The 26,711-nt window shown below is 42.8% G+C and overlaps 1 protein-coding gene across 2 annotated transcripts in view; it reads left to right on the forward strand.

Annotated features, from left to right (window-relative positions):
* The window catches only part of nlgn2a (neuroligin 2a), a 179,709-nt gene that overhangs the window by 105,156 nt on the left and 47,842 nt on the right, over window positions 1-26,711 (forward strand). For both annotated transcript variants that reach the window (XM_056368403.1, XM_056368404.1), the window contains one exon: window positions 11,006-11,155. In XM_056368403.1, coding sequence (XP_056224378.1) covers window positions 11,006-11,155 — 150 coding nt within the window. The remainder of the gene's footprint in view (window positions 1-11,005; window positions 11,156-26,711) is intronic.

Below are 26,711 nucleotides of genomic sequence, written 5' to 3' on the forward strand. Positions count from 1 at the left end.
AATAAAAAAGATGAAGAAGCTAGAAACATGCCGTCCAATGCAAGAGCAACGGTAGAATAAATAGATCTAAAATAGAAGACTAGAAGAAAACCTACATTAAAACCACTCTGTTGCTCTCAGCACAGTCCAGCTCATTCATTAGAAAAGATGTGTTATCGACAGAGAACTTGCCTAAGGTGAATTCTCACATGCAGTTTCGAAGCTTGAAATGTGCGCTCTCCTGAAATCTTCAAGGTAACAAACTGAAACAGAGACAAACAACAGTCACGTCTCACAATGACCGATTCAGTGCTCAGAGGTGATGTAGTGGATATACTGATATAATTGCTCAGCAAATGAAAGGGACATTTTGAGTTGTCGAACATCTGCTGGCACAGACTTCTGTTCTTGTGTGGCTTGAATAGAAGATAGAGTTTGTTTGTTTTTTCATGCTGTGGGTTTTTAAGTTTGCAGTCATTCTCAATTTAATATATTGCTGCAGCAGTGAAGGGCCAACCGTGTACAGTTCTCATCTGAAACGTATATTTACATAGTTTACTAAATCAAAACAAGTCGAGAGTTTAAGTTTAGTCAAACGTAGAGGTGAAGGAATTAAACACGGCTCCGTTTTCTCGCAAACATGCATTCTGAGTGTGTGATTGTGTGTGAAGACTCGCTCTGAGTACATCTCCATAGGGGGAGGGAGTGGGGGGGTGGACGAGCTAGCCCCTGGATCCCAGCCTGTGTCAATGAGGCCGCACAACAACACACACTCACACTCATTCAGTCCCAATTAGACCCCAGACACCCCGTGAAACCAGGGCTGGAACGGCAGCCCCGGTAATGGCCAGATCGTTAAAGGAGGGAGGGAAGTAGCGATGGCAGAGAGGCTGAGAGAGATGGAGGTGAATTGGGGATAATGAGAGGTTGCGAGAGGACAGACGAGGAGGGAGACGAGAATGAGAGCTGGAGCATGGTTGATCACATTTTATTCATAGACATACACGAATGTGCAAATGGGAAGAAATGCGTGTGCATTTATGTACATGCATGATTGCTCGAGAGCCTTCCATTCACATTCATTCCAGTGCACTTTAAAAAAAAATAACCTGCAGCATATACACTATATAAAAATCCATATTGCTGCTCTCTATTGGTGGTAGTGTTCCCACCTATTGCGCACAAATATATATGGAGAAAAATTTACATCTGAACTCCAAGCCCTCATCATCACACTTCTTACCATTAACCAACAAGCCCTAACTGAATAAAGTTCTTGTGTATGTAAGAAAAATGTCTTTACTTTAGCAGATTGTTTATTTTCTTATGAGGAAAGAGGGACATAGTTAACACATGCACAACTAAAAGGCTTGATATGCAAGAGGTAGAATAGTTTTTTTAAGCAATAAGGCTTAAGGGTAAGTAATAAGTAAGGAGTGTTGACAGTTTTAAGTAATTAGGAGTTGCAGTTGTCTGCAAGAGATAATGAGCCAGGATAGTTTTTGACGGAGCTATTTGTATGTTTTGCTATTGCTGCATAGCTAACATTAGCATTAACAGATGTTTACTTCCCACTTTAGAAGAAACGTTGCGAGTTCAGCATCAGACTTCATTCCTTCACTCTCCAAGAGCTGCGAGAGCTTGTGGAAAGCAACGCCTATGTTAAGTCTTGTCTCTATCATGTCTGTCCTTCTACTGAACAAGAGTTAAAAAAACTCTGGCACATGCTCAAATCTGCCCTGAAGACGTAGCGCTGCTCAGAGGGCGTATCATAACCTCTTGTATTATATATACAACTATGGCCGAAGCTCTTGTTAAGCGACAATCACCACCACATGCTCCCGACAAGAAACCACGTTCGGCGGCCGAGAAAACTTTAAGCGATATGTGTGTAGGATGTCTTTAAGCTAAAAGGCTATGGGTAGTCTTTAAACAATTAAGAGCTTAGACTGTCTTTGAGTATCTAGAAGTAAGAGTCATTTATGACACAAAACAGGTGCATAATGGCAGCAAATGCATTAGTTTTAATAAAAATTTAAAAAGTCTAGTGTTAAGTGGACATTAGGTTCTTTATGAATAGTCATTTTGATTATTTTATTGTTGTTTACAGGAGCAATCGTGTGGTTGAGTGTGTTTTTGTGTTTTACGCGGTACTTCAGATAAAATGAACATGGACACAGAGGCACTCTAAAAATTAGGGTATTTTGTTGTTGGTCAAGCGTAAGGAATGTGGCATTAGAGAAAAAGGGAAAAGAAAGTGAGGAAGAGGAGGAGAGGGGTCAGCCGAAGTCCAACAGGCTTAAGGCTCAAAGAAAGGGATGTGGAAAATGGAAAGAAGAAGACTGTTATGAGGGGGAAAGAGAGAGAGCCAGCAGTGGGAAAACACGGACAATGCCTGTGTTTGTGTCGTCTTTGTCACTGTGGCATTTTGGAGGACAGAAGGGCTGTGTGCCTGGATGTGTGTGTGTGTGTGTGTGTGTGTGTGTGTGTGTGTGTGTGTGTGTGTGTGTATTTGCTTCCCCATCCACTCAATTTGTGGAATTGATCTGCTCCCTAATAGTGAGCAAAACGAAAAGTCAGCCTAATCCAACCACTATTTATAACACGGATGGGAGAGAGGAGGGGCTGAGAGATATAATTTAACAATAGAAGTGCTACAAAAGCCTATGACAGAGAGATGAGAAAAAGATAGAGGAGGACAAATAGATATGGAAAGAGAGAGAAAGGGAGACTACTCAGTGCAATTGGAATAAAAACAAGAAGCTTGAATATGCTGGGCTTGTAGCCGAGGTATGAGAGGGGTTACAAATAGACTCTCACAGCGAGAGGCTAGCCAGTGGTAGATTAAGACAGAGGGAGAAAGAGCAAGAGATGAAAAGAGATGGGGAATCACAGAGAAAATGGAGATCAGAAAACAAACAAGAGGGAGAAGATGAGAGGGGCCAGGGTGGTGGCGGCTGCTGGAGAACGAGAGCGAAAGATAAAGAATGTGAAATAGATTGAGAGCAACAGGAAGCCGGAGAGGAAGAGGGGGAGAGCACTTGCTGGTGACAAGAGTGAGAGGCAGAAGAAAGAGGGATAGATGGACAGGCAGAGAAAATTAGAGAGGAGTACTTGTGTTTTTTGGAGATGTTATTGAGAGCATGTTGTTGAAAGGGAGGCCAGGACGGCTATTCTTATTCCCAGTGGTCGTCTCTTTTCTCTCCTTTACTCTTTTTTTTCCTTGCCCACACTTAATCTGCTGAGGGAGAGGAGAAGCACTGCTGTCTGGTTTGGGGAAGGGGAAGTAGTCGCAGGAGATGTTGAGCTCCAAATACAAAGGGAGTGAAGGGAAAAGTGCAGTTCCTCAAATGACCACTTGATGCTGCCTCCAGAAGTGAGTCAATCCACATAGATTCCCATGTTAAAATGCCCAACTTTACAGCTGAAAAAAACATGTTTACAGCCTGGCACACAAACAGTTTTGGTCTCTGTAGCTAATTTACTCGTTCATGAACTTAAATTATATTCAGGATTAAAGTTATGCACAGATGAGGGCGTGGCCGGTTTGAGTGACAGGTGGGTGAGCGCACAAACCGGCATTGGGGCAAAAGTCTGGGATTCACGCCCCACCTCTTTACCCATTTTGGGATTAGCTGGGAGGTAGGCGGAGTCAGGCACTGCCAAGATGGCGATGGCGAAGCAGCCCACTATAAAAACCTATAACTGACATCACGGATCATCGTTATATACAGTTTGTGGTAAATGGTGCAGATGCTCAGCACATTGTAACCACCACAACATTAACTAGCTTGCTTCATTGAACGAAAAGCAATTTTGTCATGTTCATTCGATCATGTTTCCATGACATTAAACATCACCAAAAATGAGTTTGAACAATACTTATCTACTTATTAAACTTGGTAATTGTTATACAGCACTAGATGGATACTGCAGACACATCTGATACCTCTCAGCAGAAGCTGTTTGCTTATTTTTGGGCTAACGGGTTTGTTGTTTTGGTCTGTAGAAGCATATTGAGCTGTAAGGTGGGTGTTTGTTCCCCGTTGCAGGAGGTGAAGTTGGTATAGACAGAGTACAAACAATGCCAGGATCATCCAGACTCCATGCTGGTCCCTACAGCACCAGTGTTATAAGCACAGGCAGACAGAGCGAACTGAGGTTTCCAACAACAGGAGAGAGGTGGAGTTTTTAGCTTTTTCTGTGATTTTTATTGATTTCTTTTAATCAGAGATCTTAAACTTAGACTTTGATTCACTTCTTTGCTTCTTCAAAGCAGAGCAAATTAAGTTTTCGGGCTCTTGGATGTACCAAACACACAAAGGCCTTGTCATTGCTTTGCAGTAGTCACTTGGACGCCCACATATGCAACTGTCAGTGCAACAAAACCAAATTTAAGTTGATGTAAAACTTGCTAAAGCAAAAACTAAAGCATGCACTCTGGGCAGAGTATTTCATGTCAGTGCATGTATCTGTTCCACTTAATATGACTATCCAATAAACCCCAGAGGCGAGCACACACCATATGTCCTTGCACAAAACTGAAAACAAATGCATTTAGGTGTACATCAGGTTAGCTTCAGGTAACGTGTCAAAGCAGGTGTTTTGTAAGGATTATAATAATATTACAGTATTACATCCAAAAAAAAAAACTTGACAATGTAATAATCTTTTATAAGGCGATATAATTATTAATTATCTTCATATAATTATGCACACTTTAATCAGAGTGTTAAGAGGCTCACAGTACACTGGGACTGACGCTTAAGTCAGCTGCCAAACTGCCACCTTTGAATGGGAGAAATCCATGACATCATATAAGAAAGGTTCTTGTTAGTATGCTGGGTTTGATTTTCTGCAAGTGTGTTTTTTAAAATGCAGCTGTAAATCTCGCAGCTAACTATCAGGTCGTGACTGTCAAAGTTTTCTGTGAGCAACTGAACGCACATCAGAAGAGAGATTTTAAACTGCATTTATATTATAATATTTATATGATTTATGCTACAATAATACAAAAAAATGAATAAATAGGATGAATAGCTAGAAGTGACATGATGTCAGCTGTGATGGATGATCATTCGAAAGCAACTTTCACACTGCTGCTGGTTAATTTTCATTCTGTATTGATCTTAGATCGAACCTGGCTGCATGGAAGTAACAACAGGAAACACATTCATCAGTGAGTGTGTTCACGAGTGTTGTTAATGAGTAAAACCATGCTCATTAACAACATTCATAAAAACACACATACTGTAATTTGATGTTTGTCATTAATGTAAAATTATTCGAAAAAAAAAAAAACGCCTATGCCAAAGTGAGTCCAGAGTCCGACTGGTCCTCACAAGTTTTGTAATACTAGTGCATGGACACACACACATGTCCCAGATGCAATCAGTATGGCCTTTGCCTTGATCCATTGCGCTCTAACGATTAAGCCTTAGCCCGGCTCACTGGCCTATAGGCCAGCTCTGCTGCTGTGCATCTCATTACATCCCATTCATCACTGCACGTCTGTCTCAACCTCCAGCCCCTCGATCACATCAGCCTGCCACTGACCTCCTACTGACCGCCATACACACACACACACACACACACACACACACACACACACACACACACACACACACACACACATTCTTCTCATGTGCAAAAGACTGCCACACAGTTAGATGGGAGTACAATTTGTAAGATTTTCTGGGTTTTCTCTGAATGCAGTTCATTTCAGGTGCATTCGACTTCGACTCAAGGTTTGTGCAAATATGCAAGTCCCTGTTTGCAGTATGAGATCCTTGGTGACTCCTGGCTTTATTTTTGATTAAAATCAGTCACTGAACACCCTCAGTGGCATTTGTGGAGCTCCATCAATAATATTTGACAGATGATGTAAGTCTAAAGTTAAAAAAAAAATGTTTTTACACTCTTCAGTGGAATCAGATCTGCAGTTTTGCAGTCGTGGTGCATCAAACATGTAAAGTTTTCTCCTGAATATTTAGACATTTCCTCGGACAGTTGTGGCTTGGTTTAGGCCCCTAGCAAAAGAAATATGTTTCCATCAATTTTTCAATCGATGTTTTCTTAATGTGGAGGGTGTGTTGCATATTTAGTGTACGGCCTCATTCCGGAATAGATTTATTCAGATAAATTGGATATGTGTATTCACAGCTTCACTTGCACCTCGAAGATAAGCTTTTTGTAATAATTTTAGTCCGTCATGACTAAAATTACGGGTCACAGAAATACAGAAATGTGCACAAATGTATTGCCTCCATTACACAGTTACAATATTTTCACCACTCTGTAACCTTTCTGTTAATTAGACCACTAGTACAAAGAGCCTCTCTGTATTTGCACACAGATGACAGTTCATCATTTGCTGTGAGCAATTTCCTTATTATTACCGCTTGGAACCTCGGCACAAAAGGTCAATATTTATCTCTACCTCACACCCACGTGCTCTCGTCCACACACACACTCACTGGCCTGTACATACTAATGAAACTTGCGATGGAGATGGTGGAAAAGTACACTGAAGTCGAGCCTGTAAGGTAGAAATTATCATTTGTAGAAGGTATAAAACTCTATATGCTGTTATTCCCCCTCGAATTGTCATTTCACCCCAACGCGATCCAGTATCTTTTTAATTATTGCTCTCTGTGAGGAGGAGGCCCTCCGTTCCCATCTCTCCACGCTCAGTTTAACGTATAGGAAGATGATATCTCAGCAGGCTCCTGCACTCTCTGTAGTAATATATGCTTTTTAAATGCCGTGTCCTCCAAACTCAGCCCCTGTGCGTCCCCCGGCTGTTGTAGAGCCCATGAAAGTGGAGTTGGACAGGATGTGGTTGAGGTTAATCCTTGGTTTACCCTCAGCTGTTATCTAATATATAAACAAGAAAAATATTAATGTAGACAATCTTGAGTTGTAGTTATACCCTCAAGATCAGCTGCACCACTTAAGCACATATCAATCTTTCCTCTTCCTTCCACTTTCTGCTGGATGTGTCAGTGTTTACCGACAGCAAACATCACTTCCCATGAAGTCAACACCTGACGGTGACGCGTGCGGCGCGGCAGACCGCGCTCCATCCCCATGACTAATCAGCCGGCTGTAAACGCAGCGGAGATGAAGACCCACGCCTCATCAGGAGACCAGAGGGTGGCGTCTCCGAGGGCAGCAGTGGGCGGTGTGCTAAACTGGAACACTCAACACAAGTTTAGGCCTAATCATCTCATTGTCTCCGTTCTGCTTGAAAGGATCAGCAGCCATGCTAAGCTCCTCGGGGTACCAGGCCTCAGCTGCTCTCTGCCATCTTGCTTTGTCTTTGTTGCTGTTGTTTGTGTTTGCTGAATAGAGCCATTTTTTTTCAGGAGGCATTGTTCAGGTATTTGATTTTCCTCACCTGTTTTTGTTTTTAGTTAATTATTATTTCTATTTTGTCTGAAGTGTTTTGTGTTGATGTTGAGGTGCTGTTTTGATTGTGAAAGGAACAGAGCCCGGCTGTCAAAATGTTTTCTTATCAGCAGTAATTCACATCTGTGTTTGTTCAGAGTGGAGGAAGAAGTTTTCTGATCCTTTACTTAGGTCGACATTATAATATTGGATTGGCCTGGCAGCAACTTAATACAGCCGAATTAGATAGTTTTATACTGTCTTCTACCCTTTAATTGGACATGTAAATGTAAACAGTAATCTAAGCCCCTCTCTGAACAGCATCAGCTCATGTCTGTGTGTCTGTGTTTCCCATCTGCTGACAATTGAGCATAGGACGTCTAGGATTTGTTGAGGCTTTGTGTATATATTTGGACAATGTCCCATTTCCCAAATGGCCTCCATGGTACAGAGCATGGCACACAGGGTGTCAGGTCATGCAGCACCTGTTTTGTTTGTTTGTGAACAAAATAACTCATGAAAAACAAATGATACAAATATTATACATACGCCACAGGTTCTCCCAGCAGAGCTGATGATCTGATTAGATTTTGAAGCATCTTGCTGCATAAAATTTGCATGTTTTTAGGAGATAAATGACAGAACCATAGGTGGGATCGTTTTTTTTTTTTTTTTGTTTGTTTTTTTTTTTGAAGGAGTTTATCCCACATGGCGATTGGGTGTGGCTAAACACTGGCCCATCTGTGGGCATTGCATGCTAAAGTCTAGTTGTGATAGAAAACACAAAAAAGCCAGAGGCAGAGAGATAGAGGGACATTTAGACAGGACAGGAAGAGAGAGAGAGAGAGAGAGCTTGTAGCCCCTGAGGGCCTCAGTCCTGTCTGTCACTGTGCCCGAACGATTCGCCCTGTAACTGATCCATGGACACAGAGTCTACAGGTCAGCTGTGACAGCCTGCTTGGTGTGTGTGTGTGTGTGTGTGTGTGTGTGTGTTTGTGTCTTATGTGGGTGTGGGCGGGTACGTCAGCGCATCTGCATTCTGTCTGCCACAATGCCAGCGCCTGTCAGTCTTCGGGATGCAGAGATGTGTGTGTGTGTGTGTGTGTGTGAGTGTTAGGAAGTGTGTACACGGTCATTTGCCACTAATGAAATGAGATTCAGGTAGAGATGTGGCGAAAGGCGTCACGGGGTAAGAGATGCACGAGAGCAATATGTTGCCACGGCAACAGTCAATGAGACTTTGTCCACGTGACAGTGGCTCGTGTAGGGAGAGTGAGAGACTCAGAGAGAGAGCAGAGAGGAGAGGCGGAAACAAGTCCAAGTGAAGCAGTTGCCATAGCGACCCTCCATTGCAACTGCCTGTAAATTTCACTCTCCCCAGTGTAAGTGTGTCTGTCTGACTGATGCACCGGCTTTAGCGTCATGGCTGTGTATATATGTATGACTGCGTGTGTGTGATGCCCTAGTGTATCGCTGGTGTTATAGTGTGTGTGTGTGTGTGTGTGTTCCGTGAGAAACATTTGATGCATGTTTCAGCAGGTATTTCACACACACACACATATATAAATATATATTTATAAGCAGGTTTCAAAGGGAGCCAAACACCCTCCATCTCTCCTCCCATCTAACACATCCTGTAGTGGTTATTTATGTGGTTGTTCTGCACTACTGCTCTCTCGTATCCCCAGGCCTACACACACACACACACACACACACACACACACACACACACACACATACACACACACTAACAAAGAAGCCAACAGGGGCTGTCACTGTGCCACAGTTCTAAGTCTTGTGTGCCATATGCTACCGTAGGCTCCTGGCAGGCAGGAGTATCATTGCTCTCACTCAGCTGAGAGACTGGTTCAAAGGCCAACGAGGGCCCATCAGGGACCATCCTGCACACGCCCACACACCCACACACACACACACACACACAGACACACACACAGACACACACAGAGCGCTGCAGGAACAAGCGTCTGTTGAAAAATCTCATCACTGACACTGACTGGATGCATTTTGGATGATCTGCATGTATTTAATAAGGAATGATGCCAGAATTTTTCCTCGTAGTGAACATTGTTTAACTAAACACCCTCAGCTCCCACAAAAATATCCATATTAATAAAGTATTTCAGGGGATGTTCAGTTTATTTGTTGAAGTGGAAAAATGATTCTGAATCTAATAGACTCTTTTTAAGCATGTTCAAGCATAAGTCAATCAATAAAATACATCTAAAATGTAAAATATCAAGAGAGGACTACTAATAACAGATGAGTCTGAAGTCAAGCTTAAAAGAAGTCACTCCATTGTACATATTAATGCTCATTTAAAAAAAAAAAAATAGAACTCTTTTCGAGACCTACTTTTTGAGTTAAAGTACTTGTTAGAGAGATTGACAATCTAAACCTAAACTTTGTGTTGTGTTTTCTGATGGAAGCAATGACACTTTTTGCGAAACTTTTCTATTATCTTTCCTTTTTTTTTTTTTTTTACCTCAAGGCAGGATCTGCTAACAATCTGTGCCAGTGCAAAAAAAAAAAAAAAAATGATAGCATCCAAGAAAACTGTGCTTTCTAGAGATTCCCCACGGGGGAATTGACCTAGAAAGAGGTTGATGTAGCTGTCCCCGCAGCTCAGGGCGAGCTGCAATTTGCATTCCTGGGAATCCCAAGTTCCAAGGTGGAGAGGGAGAAGTTATGGGAATTCATTACAGAAGTGATGTATTAAGTGGTCAGTGGCTTTTCATTATCTGTTGATTGTGCACAGAATGTTCCTCAGACATCAGCATTACTCGCACAGGCTTTGTTTTTCGATACGTCTCCTCATGTCATAATGGTGCTTTTTTTTTTAAACAGTAAATTATGCTTGTGGTGCCCAGTTGCTTTCAGTGTGTTTCAGAGTGCCTTTTTAACATGCTGTTAAAACACCTCTTCTTTGCAACAGAGAGCACTTTGGGGTGAGCTTTGGCACCGGCACCGTGAGCTCTCACAGTAAAAGAGCTGTGGTTCGCCTGGTTTGGGCCTCACATTTGTACATTCTGAGTTTTAACTAATTAAACTGCGCCTGCTTTTGTTTTCATGCTTTCAACTTAGTAAATGACCTTGTGCAGGTGGGAACAAATGCACGTGCAGCTCCTTGAATCATTTTCGGTCAATCCGAGCACCAGAGTGAAATTAGGACTCTCAGAGGCAGTGATGTACAGGTTAGCTCTAATATGCAACACTACTCAGTCATTTTCTTCAAGCATTGTTGCTCTAATCACCAGGAAACATTTGATTTGATTTTTGCAGGGGTGTCTCTGGCTATTGCCTGTTGCTTGAATCATTGCCTGAAATCTAAATTACTTCAAGCTCATTTTTAAGAGCTGGCATCCAGCTGCAAGGAGCAGCGCAGTTCTCAAGCTCTGAAAACGTAGTGTTTTCATCCACCCGAGCAATTTGCTGTTTGCTCAGTATATTATGGGCTAACACAATGTGTGATCAAAGAGAATATGAGAGGCATAAACACAGTTATTGACTTTTTTTCCTTTCTGCTCTCTATTCCCTGCTTTCTAATTTTTGTGGGTATGTATGTGTGTGTGTGTGTGTGTGTGTGTGTGTGTGTGTGTGTGTGTGTGTGTGTGTATAGATATTCGTGACCGCAGGAAGAAGCCTGTCATGCTGTTTATTCATGGAGGCTCCTACATGGAAGGCACCGGGAACATGTTTGATGCTAGCGTTCTTGCTGCGTACGGCAACGTGATTGTGGTGACCATGAACTACCGGCTCGGCGTACTCGGTAAGTGGCCTGGATACTTTTCTTTATGGTAAATGATAAATGGATAGTGTTTAGTGCAGTCACATTCAACCATTCATACACACACACACACACACACACACACACACTCACACACCGATGGAACATATGTGGCAATTTGGGATTCAGTATCTTACCCAATTTTAATATTCATACTAACTGGAGTGATTGTGATGGGACTGCTTTGGTTGTTGTTTCCCGTCTGTCTTTGTCATGTGGACTGGTGAAGCTGTGGATCAACCTACCAACTTTCCGGTTAGTGGACAACCAGCTTTACCTCCTGAGCCTCAGCCGCCCCAAAATGTTAAAGGTCCTATATTGTATGAGTTGAAATTTCCATGTCTGTTTTGATTATAAAGCAGGTCTAGGTTCTATATCAATACTGTGAAAGAATCAAAGCGCTCACAAATTGAGCCTGAAAATAAGCTGTCAGGACTTTGTGATGTCACAACAAAGCAGTCGCCACTCCCAGTGATGCCCCAAGCTCCAGCCACCTGGATCCACCATCCAACCTTACAGGATTTGGTTTCTCTGAGTGTTTTCCTCAAATCTGTTATATTTGTATATGATCACTCAGAAAACAGTCGGCCGGAGCCTCTCTTCTGATTGGTTCACCGACCTGCTGTTACTAGAGCTCCAGAGAGAAGCCTGACAGAGGAGATGTAAAACTACGCTGAGATGGTTTTTGGTTCATAAAACCACAAATATATCTTCTTATAGATCAACTTCAAATAAAACACTGTAAAGGTGTAAAATATGGGACCTTTAACAAAATTGCAGCAGCACACCTCATCCCACAGTGATATGACACAACTAAGATCTTATTCGCCGCCCCACCGAACACAAAACAGTCATTTGTGCGCTCACACAAGTCGATTTCTCTCAGCAGACTCTTCTTCTATTTTCTGAATTGATTAAGTCAGAGATGGATGACATCAATAGAGTTCATCAATCTAACGACAACCAGTGCATGCGTTGATCACGAGAGCTCACTTTCTTATGGATTTCCTGGTGGCGATTATTCCATTCTAAACACTCTGGTTGTGTAATTGTTTTGCTTTCTTTGAATTTGTATGTTTCACACACATTAACTATATAACAGTAAACCGTGTAAGTAAGAAACAGTGTAAGCAAAAAGCAAAAACAAAACTTCAATATTTGCTGCGTTTTTTTCACTGTTCTAATAATTGCTTTTACAAGATTATGTTGTGGATTTTTACGAGTGTTGAGTCCTTTCATATCTTGTCGAGCAACTGCATGATCATTAAAATTTAATTAGATGAAGGTCACAAAATGCTGCCAGCATCTCCTTATTAAAAGCAGTCTGACTTATTTAGAGATTAGTGGCTTGTGCACGATCTGTGTTTCTTTACATCTATTTTAGCGGCCGCGTCAGTTCACAGGGTAGATGTTCACGATCTTATACTTTAAACAGATTTGTGATCTTGCACCACCTTTAACTTTTTTTGTCATGTGACCACTGCTCTATTATTTATTTGACGGCTGGTTTGACTTTCCTAGAAATGCCTTTATGAGAGGGAACGGGAACAAGCATGCAAATCAGATAGAGATCTGGCATTTTTACTGACACAGGAATGCACCTCACAATTCTTCATTTTAACTGCGCGCCCTCCGCCCTGGCGCCTCCATTCTCTAGGTGTCTGTTTTGCAGCTGTATAATTCATTCTGCAAAGAGCAGGGATAGTGAAAAGGAAAATGGCTTTACAGAGTGTTTTGGTTGGAAGAGTCTTGGTTATGATGCACTTTTGAGATGTTACTATCAGACACAGCGCGGTGAAAGTGAGGGAGCTTCACAGGTGCCGAGTGCGGCACACTGCGACCCGCCCGCTCAGGTCCCTGTGAGATCTGCCGTAGTCAGGTTAGGAAAAAAAAATGAGTATCATCTGTCACCGCGGCTCTCAAGCACGAGCTCGTCATCCTTTTCCTGAAAATACACTCGACTTCTCGTCTTTGTTACTCACCACGCTCTGTCTCGCTCCATTGAGACCAAGTAATTTAGCTTGGAGAGGAGGAACATGCCTCTGAGGAGGCAGGTGCTAACTAAAGGAAACTAAGTGCATTAGATATTTCATTAGCTGAAGAGAGAGTGGGCTGCTGGAAGCTGTTCCAAAATAGGCTGCCTCACTTTGATTTGTTTTGTTTCTTTTTTAAAGGACGTTACTGTGTTGTTTTTCGGAGCACTTACACAGCCTTTACAATGGTGACAGATTTTCATTTGCATGTCATTACCTAAAGTGTTTGCTTTTCAATGCATCTTTATTGACTTCAACAGCATTTTTGCTTCAAGTGGATAACGAAATGCAATCATAAATGTGACTATTACCAGAGATCCATGAAGCTGCCAGGAAAGCAGTGTGTGTCAGGAGTCTGATTCTGTGCTCTTACTGAGCCGTGGTTAAAGGATCATTTTGTTTTTTTTGTTTTTTTTCCAACATGGATCTTATTTTTATAGATAGAGATAGAATGATATTTCCTGTTGATAGAAATAACACTGATCTGCGAACATGATTACATTTCTGGAAAAAAAAAAAACTAAATCCCATATGTAATTTATTCTGAAATGGAAAACTGATTACCTGTTTGAAGTTTGATCTGCTGGACTTACCATAAACTTGCCACACAGTTTATTATTGCCAACCTCCTGGGTTGTACTTCTACCTCCAACTATGAGCTGGTTTCAATAATCAACTATGTTATCATAACTGATATAATTTATGGACACTTTGATGGAACTATAAAATATAAAGGACTTCATCACACACATGAATTTGTTCATTTTATCATCTGATCTGTTCATTCGTGACAGCTGCTAAATGCCAGAGAATGGGCTAAATATTAAGACAAAGTCCTATGGCACAACTCAGTCATACATTAGTCTGTATTGTCCCAGCTTTAGCCTCGCATGTAGAGTTTTAGATGGATAAAAATGATCCTCTTCAGAGGGAATCCAAGGATGTGGCTCACTAACAGAAGTTGAGCTTTTAAAGACGATAAAATGAGTCGGAAGTATCAGCAGCTACTCCTGTAAACTGTTTACTTGAATTAGTATCAATAAAGGAAAGAGATAATGGTAAAGTATTAAATCTCTCAGGTTATTACTATGTCACTGCTGTCTGTCACTGGATCTTGTTAATCTCCTCTTGTGAATTTGTGTATATATTTTTTTTTCCCCCTCGGTATCTGTACATCTTTCTCTCTTCCCTGTAGTGTGCTGGCATCGCTTGCATTTTCTTCTTTCAGCGCCCTATCTGTGACGCTCTCATCTCATTCCTTGAGTCAAGGAGAGAGCAAATTGAGACAGAGTCTCTGTCATTTGCATGCAAAGAGAAAGCCCCAGCTATCTTCCAAATATGAGAGCCATCCAGTACACTTTGGCCATGATTGGGGGAAATGTGAGTAATCTTTCACCCATTGCATCCCACGTGATGGATGGAGTTTTCCTTTGACAGAGAGAGATACACAGAGAAGTCTGTATGGCGGTTAGAAATGCGCATTTGTGTGTTTAGAGGTGGTGTGAGTCGAGCACGTGTTGCCGCATGCATTCAAGCATATCAATGTCTGCTCTGTGGATACACTGCGAAGGTTCCTGCCTTGTTTGTGTTCCTGCTTCAGCAATCTGACATGCTGATTTGGAGGGGCAATGCAGGAATTATTGATACAGGAGCTGGATGTGGTCATGTGAAATGTAAACTCAATATTTTGTGTCTCCCTGCGTTTGTGTGCGGACAGAAATGTTATTGCATGAGATCTTCCAAGTTTATTTTCAACTGTCAGCATCCTCCTGCACAGATTGGATGTTACAGCTGTGTTTGTAAGTTGACTGATTCGCTCTGTTGCCGCAGCAACTTACTAAACCTACTATGAATTACTGAGAGAGCTGCAAGGTTTTGCATTGCCATATGTTTTCAATTTAGCAGGGTATTTAATAACCCTGATCGTATAAATAATCACAGATGTAGCTGAGTTCATATGAACGTGCTGCTGCTAATTAAGACTGAAAGCAGGTCCTCTAAAACTGTAAAGGGGCTATATGTAAGTTTTGCTATTGCTACACAGCCAACATTAAACTTACCAAGAGCTTCAGCCAATTGTTTTTCGGTGCAACAATTAATTATCTGTAATAATTAATTGTCAGTTTGACATTTAATTAACTAAATGAAAATAAAATAGAATACCTCCATGTCTTTCTTCAAATATCAGTAAGGTTACCTTTGTGACTCTGTGGTGTTGAGTTTCCTCCTTTTTTAAGTGTTGTTGAGCTCTTGAGCACGACACAGACCTCCTGTTGTGTAACTGATCCCGACCTCTGGCCTCCCCATGGAGGGAGGTCAGAAGACATTTCTACAGGACGACTAAATATCCTTGATACAGCCTCAATTCTGTAATATATGAAAGGGCCCACAGCTTTATTGAACACACTCTCAGTCTGACCTTCATGCAGAATCTAGAGTGCAGAGCAAATGCGTACGGCAGAGTATAGTGAATGAATGATTTGAATTGAGGAAAACAACACAATCTGGTCTGACTCTGCACCTGCCATCTCTATTGTTGGCAGACAAAGACAGCTAAGTCAGCTGCCGTACTTTTCCTTCACCCAAGACTCCAGATCTGCTCCCCTCTACTCGCTGCTTCTGCTGCCTGTTTAGATCTCTCCTTCCTTCTCCCCTGAGGCAACTTGGCCATCAATCCATCCACTCAAACTCTCCACAGCATCTCGTTTGGTGAGTTACAATCCCAGCCAGGACAGCAGTCTCTTTGTAGCCCATGAACACCTTCAAGGATCATGTCCTGAGAAAAAGGAATTGGTCTTGATATATTTTTGTAATACTTAGAATTTTCCTTATTTGGCTTATTTTTATTTTAGAAAGATTGTTATATTTAGTCACTTCCGATTTACGTTGAAATATCTAAACTACGTCAATAAATTGCTGATCGCTCTCTCCTCGAGGCTCCACCTGTCATTCATAGACCTGATATGGGAGCATTTAATAGAAAACAAAAAGAAATCAAGCACAGAAAGACAGGAATGGCAGTAATAGAGGTCAAGGGAAGAGAAATCCACACTCTCAATCTTTTCTTCCATCTGTCTGATTGAGAGATGTGATCTTTTCTCTCACCATTTCCACTGACACGCTTATTTAACAGCCGCCCTCCCCGGCCCTGCCAGCGCCACGCATAATGCTAACCACCGTGGAATCATTCACATAGCAGGACACGCCTGACTCTATCCATATGCTAATGTGGAAATTTACCTGTCTGCACCCAGACAGGCAAGCTTCTCCAGCAGCAGACGTGGCAGGGGAGGCGGCAGAGGGGAGGAAGGAGCAGCAGGCAGTCTCCGGCGAGGTCTGCAGGGAATTCTGGGGAGTTAAATATGTAATGAAAAGCTTCGCCGGGCCACTGAGCACTTGACCTTGCCTTGGCTGCCCTAGCGACAGACATGCTTACAGTACATACGCCACCTCCACCCCAATGAGCTTTTTATATCCCTCTGGCGCCAATGCGAGAGACAGGGGAAAGGGAGAACAAAAGCAGGAGAGAGAGGTGAAAATGGGACTGTGCATTCACTCAGACATTAACAATGATGATGAGAGTGGAGAGGTGGAACAGCGCGGTACGATGCTTAGAGCAGTTTTTCGGTGCTGCAACATTTATTTCGACATACTGTACACAGCATGGGCTGTGTGTGTGTTTGTGTGTGTGTGTGTGTGTGTGTGTGTGTGTGTGCGCTGCGGCCAAGATGCACACGCAAAATAAGGGTGAGAGATTTTGAGAGATGAGAGAAGTGACAGTGGGAGAGAGATGAGAGAGAGGGCAGGGAATAGGGGGAGGAGGAGGGAAGGTGTGTGTGTGTGTGGGGGGGGCTGCATTTGCCTGTGATGCTAAAAATAAAACCTGCAGAGCTGCTTTTGAGTGTGCACTAGAGCAGACATTCAACTAAAGCACAATTCTGTGCACATGCACACATGCATTATATCGAGCCATCTCTTCAGTGCACTGACTGAGCACTTACACACACACACACACACACACACACACGTGCGCACACACACACACACACACACACACACACACACACAAACACAGGCTTGAATGTTTTGTGCTCGGGAAGGGTTCTCCTTAAAATGGCTCTGCCTCACACACACACACACACACACACACAAAAACACACACACACACACACACACACACACACACACACACACACTGTTGCTGAATGTGTGTTGGGTGTATAGGCTGTGACTTTGAGATAGAGGACAGACTGGTCCACTATTTTCTGAGAGGGGATTAGCACCTCAGCTGGCCCGCATCTCTCACACACACACACACACACACACACACACACACACACACACACACACACACACGCGCGCACATAGACACACACAGACACACACACACATATGGACTGACACACATTCCCATGGGCAGGTGAGATGCATACAGACACCCTCCTACATTAACACACTCTCAGACATGTATTCAGGCAGCTCCCCAGACATTGTTTCTCCTCTGTTTGTCCGCGGCCTTGATAATCTCTCACCTGACGTACCTCCCTTTATTACCTCCTCTTCTATTTTCCCTCACCTGCATCTCTTTTCCCACCCTCTCCTCCGCTCTCTCCTCCTGTAGATTCACACCCTCAGGAACTTGTGGAGTGCGATTATACATACAGCAACAGTGCCATCTGTCTCCATCAGTGATGGCCGCGTTCATACTAAGAAATTATTCACACTAGTTATGGAGTGTATGGAATGCTTTGGAATTTTTGAGAGGTGGATTTCAGCCTATACCAGTGTTCAGCCTGTGGGACTCCACTGTAACTCATTTATAAGTGACATGAATACCATCTTTAACACACAAAAACAGTCACCAGAAGTAATGTATTTTACAACAAGTTGTAATATGAGACTATGAAACTTTTCCACTTTAAAATGTCTAAAAACAAATAGTCCTATGTTATATATTTTTTGACTTGTGTTCTTATATAATCCCAAATGTTTCCAGTAATTTTCAAACCTAGAGAAAAATAGAATTTTAATCAAGGCAACAGTCTGTTTCATTTGGTATCCCCTTTGCACATGCATTGTGGTTTTGTGTTTGCATCCCTGTCTTTAGGGATTCTGGAAATGTGGAAACAAGTTTATCAGGGAAAAGCTCCTGAGGCTTTCCAGAGAAACTTTTCACACATTTAATTTTCAGATCCTTGTCTCAGATGAGCTTCTACAGCGGCAACTTTAAGTGGTTTTTACTTTTTGTCCTGCTGTGCTTGTTTTCCCAGAATTGCATTTCCCAAATTTCTGTAACAAAGATGGTAACTGCAAAGTTACCAGTCAGAAAGGCCTCAGTTATGAAAAGCCAGATTGAAAAATACCAAGATTTTACTGTATTTACAGAATATGGTGGGACTCTGCTGAAACACTTTTTAATCTTTTTTTCCCCTGCATTTCATGGACAGTCTGCGTGTTACAACTGGCGCTTCCATTCAGAGCCCTTTATGCTGTGCATCATGAAGTGTTATAAACAGTTTCACATCCTGCTGAGACAGTGAAGTGCAGCTTCTCTGTGATATTTAGAATAGAGAGCTAACAATGTTGTGTCCAGTGTGTTAAAGTTGACGTAGCTGACATTATGAGTGGCAAATGAAAGACAAAGTAGGCGTCCTAGTTTGGTTCACTGAGGACTGAAAACGAGGCAGCTCAGATAGAAGTGTCTGATTGTTTTCTTCTGCGGTTGTGTGGCCTCTCTGTCTGTATCTGCATGTTGCTCTCGTTTCCTCCTTGTTTTACATTCACCTGTCTTTCTCTTTCTCTCTTTGTTCCTCATCTTGTCTCCTCTCCCTCTCGTGTTTGTCCCCTGCTCATCTTCTCTTTCATTTAACACACCTCCCTCCCTCCTCCCCCCTTGATTTGCTTTGGGCGTCCTTTAAAAAAAGAAGAAAAAAAAAACTGAGTTATGGGGCAGATTATGCTGATGTATGTTTCACATGTCAAACAATCAGCTTTGTAAGTGAGGAACCATGGGCTGGTAATAGCCGGGGATGGATCATCATTACAGAGGGATGACAGCCGTTTGAATCATCTCGCGGTGCTATGGGACTAACTGGAAGACTTAGTTCTCCCTGCGGGGACGGCGTGGAGTTGTTTGGGGAGCCAAAATAGCGTCTTTACGTTCTGACACTCATAAAGGCAGAGCTTTTAGTGAGTGTAAATACATGCACAGCAAAGAAAAGCTGTCTGTATTTTTTGTGTCTCAGGACTATTGTGTTTGTGTCTCAGGACTAAAACTAACACAGCCTTTGAGCTCTCCCTGCATGCAGCCCACACACATAGATTATAAACAACATATGGCGTCATGATACTATAGTCTTGTGGATTTAGTATTCATCTGCACTATAGAGCCTGTCCCTGTGTGCTTGTTTCTTTTAATGTTGACTCATACAGACTCATACAAAAGAAAAACATGAACCCGCAAATACGATGGATGAATGAGAGACTGATACAGTATTAGATGTAATCAGTTCATAGCTCTCAGAAAATGAGGGTTAATTTTATGTTGAGGTATTGCAGTTAAAATATTTGCTTTATGTACTTTGCCTCAACCTTCCTGGTTCTTCTACTTAAGCTTCCTTCAGTGACTTCCTGCATTTCCCCAAACAATTCTTAATAATCCTGAGAGAACTGGTGTGAAGCTGATGCTGTCACCTGTTGCTGTCACCCAGACAGGCGAGGGGGTTGTCAGTTCAGTAAATTGACAGTTTTTTTTTGTTTTGTTTGTTTTTTGTGTGTTTTTTTTTTTTTTTTCAAACCTCTCCCTCAAAAGATTGCCACATGGTGCAGCTTCATTACATCCCAGTCTGCTGAGGCTGCCGTCAGCCTCTCTGCCTCTGCTGCAGTGGAGCTCCCTGTGTTGTTGTTGTTAAATAATACCTCCATCTTATAAGTATAGAAAGACCCAGAACCCCGGGCCGTATTCGCCAAGCTGGTCTGAGAGGTAAAACTACATAAATCATACAGTGATGACATTTTCTTAGAGCTTCCTCCTTAAAATTAAGATGGAATTCTAGTAAAGGTGAAACCTGTCAAAAGATGATGTCTTATCTCAGCGTCTAAGGTGAAGAACTGTGAAGAAGGCATATAAACTGAACAGTCTGCCAAAAGGATGACAGCCAGGGACACAGCGTGCCATTTCTTTCTTTCTTTTAGATGTGTTTAAGCTGCCACATGGTCGAGTGTGAGGTCTGTTTTCAACCAACAACATTTACAATTACACTATGTGTAATCGATATTTTCATCTGTTGTGTTTCTGTGTGTGTGACGCTGGTGATTTTCTATATACATGCCTCCTAATATGTTATTTAAAGAGGATGCACGCCAAATCTAGCTCTTGTTTCTTTTTGTTGAGGTATATTAAGGTGTATTTCTAATGTAAAGAAATGCACACAACACACCACACATTATTTCCAAAACCTTATATTCCCTTTTTTATTTTTTATTTTTTACTTAACTTTGCCAAAGATGCTGAATTAACTATATAACTCTTTAAACGAGGCAGGAGGGAGTACAGTAGAGGGAGCTTGGCATCTCCATGACTCAGCAACCAGGATCTGGAATATATATATGAGGTATATATATTCTGAACTTGGCGAGTGAGGCAAGTATTTATACTGATAACTTTAAACTATTGGTCATCAGTGGGATTTCCTGTGGGCAGCCCCAGATTCAGCACCCAGGATTCAGCACTCTGGACAGCGCCTAACAGTGTTTGTCATTTAATGGCTGTAAGTTTCTTTAATGAGCACTTCCTGCTTTTCTTTGCATCATTTCCTCTTTGTTCCCCTCACTGACCGCTCCTTCCTCAGCCCATTACTCCAGCCTGTGCCTCTCTATGCCAGCATGCTCTGTTGCCACAGCCCTCAAGTTCCAGGAACACTGCATCATCCTGGAGCTCCAGCTGTTGAACCCTTGGTCCTTCTCCCTTGGAGTAGGCTTTGGGCTGGGGCACAGCTGGGCACCGTCACCCCTTTGGATTTCCGCTAACCTTCGTTCCTCCACAGTGCCATCACCACTGCATTAACCCATCAAGCCTGGCTAACACAGCACCTGGGGCCAGGAGAGTGTGTGTGGGTACTCCAATACTCCATTACTCGTGTCAAACGTTCAACTCCCTTCCTATTTTAAAAACACACACACACACACACACACACACACACACACACACACACACACACACACACACAAACATTATGAATGGTAATAAGTAATTTGCATTATACAGAGGGTGATGTCAAGGACAGGAATGCTTGGTGTCAACCACATGGTTGGCCAGGGCAGCTGTGATTGACAGGAGGAAAAGCCTGATAATGACAGACGCAATAGGACACCTGACATGAGCGCACACGCACAGTTGCATGTACACACACATGATAAAATGAGACAGCAGAGGACTGAGGGAGAGGGAGCTGGACTCAGGAAAACTGAGTAGAGCGCAGGGAGAGTAGTGAGAGAACTAGAGTTCACTCAGCCGTGCAGTTCACTCTTCTCCACACACACATGCACAAACACACGCATGCCAAACACAGTCTGGCCACACTAACTCGCTGACCCAGGAACAGATGATGTGAGCAGTGTGAGAGCCAGGCTACACCTGCTCTCCTCTGCCTCCTTTCTGGTCCACAGCCCCACGTCCAGACCCAGAACAGCCATAGTTCCTGCCTCTCCCCGTCCCCAGCCAGGCCACCTCACGGCCTGGCCACTTTCCGAGCCATTCCCGCAACCCCCCCACCTTTTCTTCTCCACCTGTTTCCTCCACACAGAGGCCAAGTTATAGTCATTAGCCCCAAACACACACAGACACACACACACACAGTGTTGTAGTTCATAGATGAGTTCAATTCCACACACACTCAAGTATGCATGTATGCAAATCAGGTCCTGTTAGTTTACTTTAAGCCAGGCTGTGAAGCTTAAAACTCAACTTGAAAACCTACACACACCTTACTTCACTTCCAGCCTGTTTCAACACCTGTTCTGTTAACTGAAGACCTTGCATCATTCTCTGAGGTGCTTGATGTGTTTGTGAAAGTGCATTTGCACATTTTCCCCAGCTCAACATATTAAAGAATTTATGCATAGGTAGGTGGAATATGATGGGGGGGGGGGGGGGGGGGGGGGTGTATGTGTGTTATCCACCTGTGCTACTCCAGCTCTCCTCCTCTGATCAAGGATGAAGCAGTGTAGGCATCTCATTAAGAAGCTGCTGGAGCTAATTAACTAATTAACCAGCGTATCCCGAGGAACCAACCCCTTGCCAATCAGCGGGCCATAAACGAGCTGCATTCGCTAACCTAAAGGGAAGGCTGCGCCCGGCTGAGTGCCTTTCTTCCGCTCGCCGCGTTCGCTTCCTGCCGCCCTGACATGCCTGCGCACACTCGGCTGGGCTGAGACAAAGACGGGCTGATGATAATGAACGTTCATTTGTTCCTCAGACAGTGCTGTCTCTTGGACAGATGCGCGTGGGCGCACACACAGACACGCTGAAAGTAGTTGATGTTTTCATATGGAAAGCCCTGTAATCTGTTGAGCTTTGAATGAGGCAGATGGTACCTCTAAAGTGGTGCCACAACAAGCTTTCGCTCCTGTGCCTTTTTTCCTCCATGTGAGAGTATTTCCTGAACACTTCTGGAAAATAACAACATTTCAAAGTGCACCAAATGAATGGCTGCTTGAAATTATTGCACAAAGCCTTGTGGCTGTGCAATTACTGTGATCTGTAAAACATGAATGAAATAAAACAACTTATTACAAGCTTTCATTTTAATAAAGTAGATGTAATGTGTTTGAATATAGCCCTGAACATGGCCACACTCACAGCACTCAGTCTAAGAGAGAGAGAGAGAGAGAGAGAGAGAGGGGACTGAGGGTGTGTGTGTTTCTTGTGCATGCATTTGCACACGTTTGCATGCATGTCCCTCTACAGCATCTTACGGCCTCCCTTGTGCCCTCTGCATGGCTTTTGTCAATGTTTGTACATCCAACAGTTTGCCCATAACCGTTTGACTGTTGAATTAGTAATGAACATACTTATGAAGCCATTTTGTCCTCAGTATGTTTTTTGCTTCCGAGTGTGTGTGTTTATACACAGTGCTTGGGTGTGTGACTTCATGCACAGTGCTTGACTTGGGGTCCCAAACCAACCATGAAACCTTGCAACGACCAGCCGACCAACTGCTAAACCCCTCCCCTAAACACCAATTGTCCAATCATAGCTTAGAAGCCATAACACGGCACATCGGGCCTGTCAAGCTTTTGATTTCTCCACCTGCCAAAATAACATGCATGTGGCTACAGTAAGAGTAATACTCAACATCACTTGACTCTGCTCACTAGCTCGCTAACTAGAGTAGAAACCTACCATTACTTTCAAAGGCAAGCAGCATGTCATGAGCTATACTAAATTATTTTATGGGGTTGCAGGTTAAGCTGGAAAAATACCCGTTCAGTACTGACATACAGTATATATGGGAGCTAAGATACTGCAGCAGAATTTAGGGTGCAAATAGTGACTCCTTGTTTGGATTTGGTTTGGAAAATTTATGCTCCGGCGACTCCAGCCAGACTTGCACTAGATGAGTTAGTGTTACATTTGCCAGGTTCACTGGTAATTCCTCATTCTCAAATCCTCATTCTTTTTGGATGAAATCATGTCTGTAACCATAAAAGCCAGAGTTTTTAGTGTTAGTGTTAGCATTAGCTTATAGGTACCTGCAGCTGATAAAATGTGCTAGCCTCAGTTGTCATTTCAGCTGTCAGTTATTTACATGTGAAAGCAGACATAGAAAAGACTGCAAATTTTGAGTGTCATTGGAAACTGTGCATTGCTAGAATGGGACGGTTGAAAGGCATAGCAACGGTTACTATGGGTGGACAGATTTGGCAAACAGTCAGAAACGTGGGCTCTCAGTAGAGATAGGCAGATGAAGATGTGTGACTGAGTTAAACTGGACCAATGCTTGGCTATAAATGCTGTATATTTGCAGTGCCATGTGTGTATGTTAAAAAATTCAAGCCGCGGTGGAGTGAATACTTGTATTAGCCCCTGCTTTCTTGCATTTACTGTGATTCACAGCTGTCCGTTGAGACTCGGTAGAAAGTTGTCTGTGATGCCTTCTGGCCTGCAGCTGTTTGACCGTCCACATACATCACAGTCTGAAGCAGTAGTGCCTCGGCACCCTGGGATCTAACCCACGAGGTGTACCGCGTGGTACATGATCCAGTGACTCCCTCGCCGTGCAGCAATAAAAGCAGCACCAGCTTTCCACTCTGCACGAATTTCCCGGATTAAAGGACTAGTTTGTCAAATATTTGATCCCAAAAGTGTAGAAGAGATTAATCCGCACTGTGGTGTTTTGTAATGTCAAGTGTGTTTTGAAGACCATCAACGCAACCCATACTGGAGCCGACTTATGAACATGAGTCTTTTGATACATGTTCTTAACCATGTTCCCGCTCTGATCTTTGCTTACAGATGGTTGGTGGCTTCTCTCGCGCAGTTCTTCAGACGCCTCTTCTCTCTTATTAGAATGCAGGAGAACATTACTTGTGGTTTGGGGTGAGAGTATAATTATGTTTGCAGAATACATTCTGGCCCCAAAAATCTCTTAATTGTTGTTCTTGTTCACAAAGCATGTCTCCTTTTTATTCCTCCTCACATCATCACCTCAAAGCTTCTTCTACTTCACTCTGTCTGACCTCCCTCGCCATCTCGCACGTTTCCCTGCTACCTAATTAGAAAGAAACAAATGTGCTCATTAATTGTTCGACTATAAAGAAAAAGAATACAGGAAGGACAGAAAAAACATTCTACTGATGAGGGAAATTAGAAGAGTGCAATATTTTGTCCTCTGCACATGCACAGAGATCCAAAAGCAGATCTCCTTGTATATGAACAAAGTAGCTTTGAGACTATTTGTTGTATTTTTTTTTTTTTTTTTAAAGAAGAGAATAGGATCAAACGGCGGGTGTTGCCTTACACATGTAAACATGAGATGTCTGGGTGACTTTGCGGAAATGAGCTGGCTCCAAGTGGGCTTTGAGCAGATGTGAGTGGTGGAAAAAGCAAATTGGAATTGGCGCCTGATCTGACAACTTGGCAGTGTTCTTACCTCCCGTCCTCAATATGAGTGCGGTAAATTGAGTGCAGCCCAATATGGGAATAAGATGAGGAGATTTGTTTATTTATTTCTTTTTTTTTTTGGGCTTGCATGCACATTTGTATATGTCAGCAGATCCTCAAAATACTACTGCCTTTGCAGTTGAAGAAAATGTATTTTTGACAGCTAATTGGGGACAAGACATTTTACTGCCTGCCTTAATTTCAAAATAGCTTTAACAGCAAGTCCGCTTACACAGGAAGCTGCGCCTGCGCGTGTGCACAAACACACCTGCGTACACACAGGTACACACACACACACACACACACAACACATACAAAACCAACATGACATAAACCATTTAGGTGTCGTGCAGTACATTTTGCGTCCTTACACTTGCAGCGTACTACACACTGTTCAATTATGCATTAGATATACCATGGATAATGCATGACATGAATATAGCTGATTTGAAATACTCTTAGAAGCCCCTACATCTCCAGTTTTATTCATGTACTGTGTGGGTCCTGTGTGTGTGTGTGTGTGTGTGTGTGTTTGTGTGTGTGTGTGTGTGTGTGTGTGTGTCCGTGCGCAATCACATTCATGCTACAAGAACATCATGACTCCCAAACCGATTTCCTAGCAGTTGGTTCTCAGTCGCCCCCCTCAGCTCTTTGCTGTGCATCTTTTCAAGGAGGCTGGATACAGCTGTGGGGGGGTGGCAACTAACACTATGATTATGTACTGTTCCATAAGTATTCATGAGTCAAAAAAGTCTATTCACACACAAGACAATATTGCCTTGTGGCAGATCTCCTGGCAGAATAGCTTGCTAATGCGTGTGTGTGTGTGTGTGTGTGTGTGTGTGTGTGTGTGTGTGTGTGTGTGTGGTGTGTGTGTGTGTGTGTTTGTGTTTGTGTTTGTGTTTGTGTGTGTGTGAAAGAGGATATATAGAGATAGAGAGGCTCTATCTTCCCTCTTCGTCTCTTGTAAGGAAAACTGCGCAGAGCTCCGTCTGGAATTCCTTCAATTCCAGGCTTCAGTCAGCCCCACCCCACCTTTTCATCCTGCAGCCAGCCCCCCCACTCTCCTTCCTCCTACAGTTTATAATCCTGTGTGACCACCTTTCTGTCTTTCGCCATCTCTTCCTCCATCTTCTTCCTTCCTTGCTCTGACTGTTCTTCTGTAACTCCACTGCCATTGCCGCCCCCCTCCTCCATTCCACCCTCATCTTTCTCTTAAGAATGAAACAAATAGAATTAATTCTCTAGCTAAGTGGTTTGTCTTAGGAAAGAGGAAATTAAATTTGTCATTTTTCTCATGGGTGTCTAATTAGTCAATCATTAGTTATAATTAAAAAAAAAA

The sequence above is a fragment of the Seriola aureovittata genome, chromosome 23 (genome assembly GCF_021018895.1).
Source record: "Seriola aureovittata isolate HTS-2021-v1 ecotype China chromosome 23, ASM2101889v1, whole genome shotgun sequence".
Classification (NCBI taxonomy): domain Eukaryota; kingdom Metazoa; phylum Chordata; class Actinopteri; order Carangiformes; family Carangidae; genus Seriola; species Seriola aureovittata.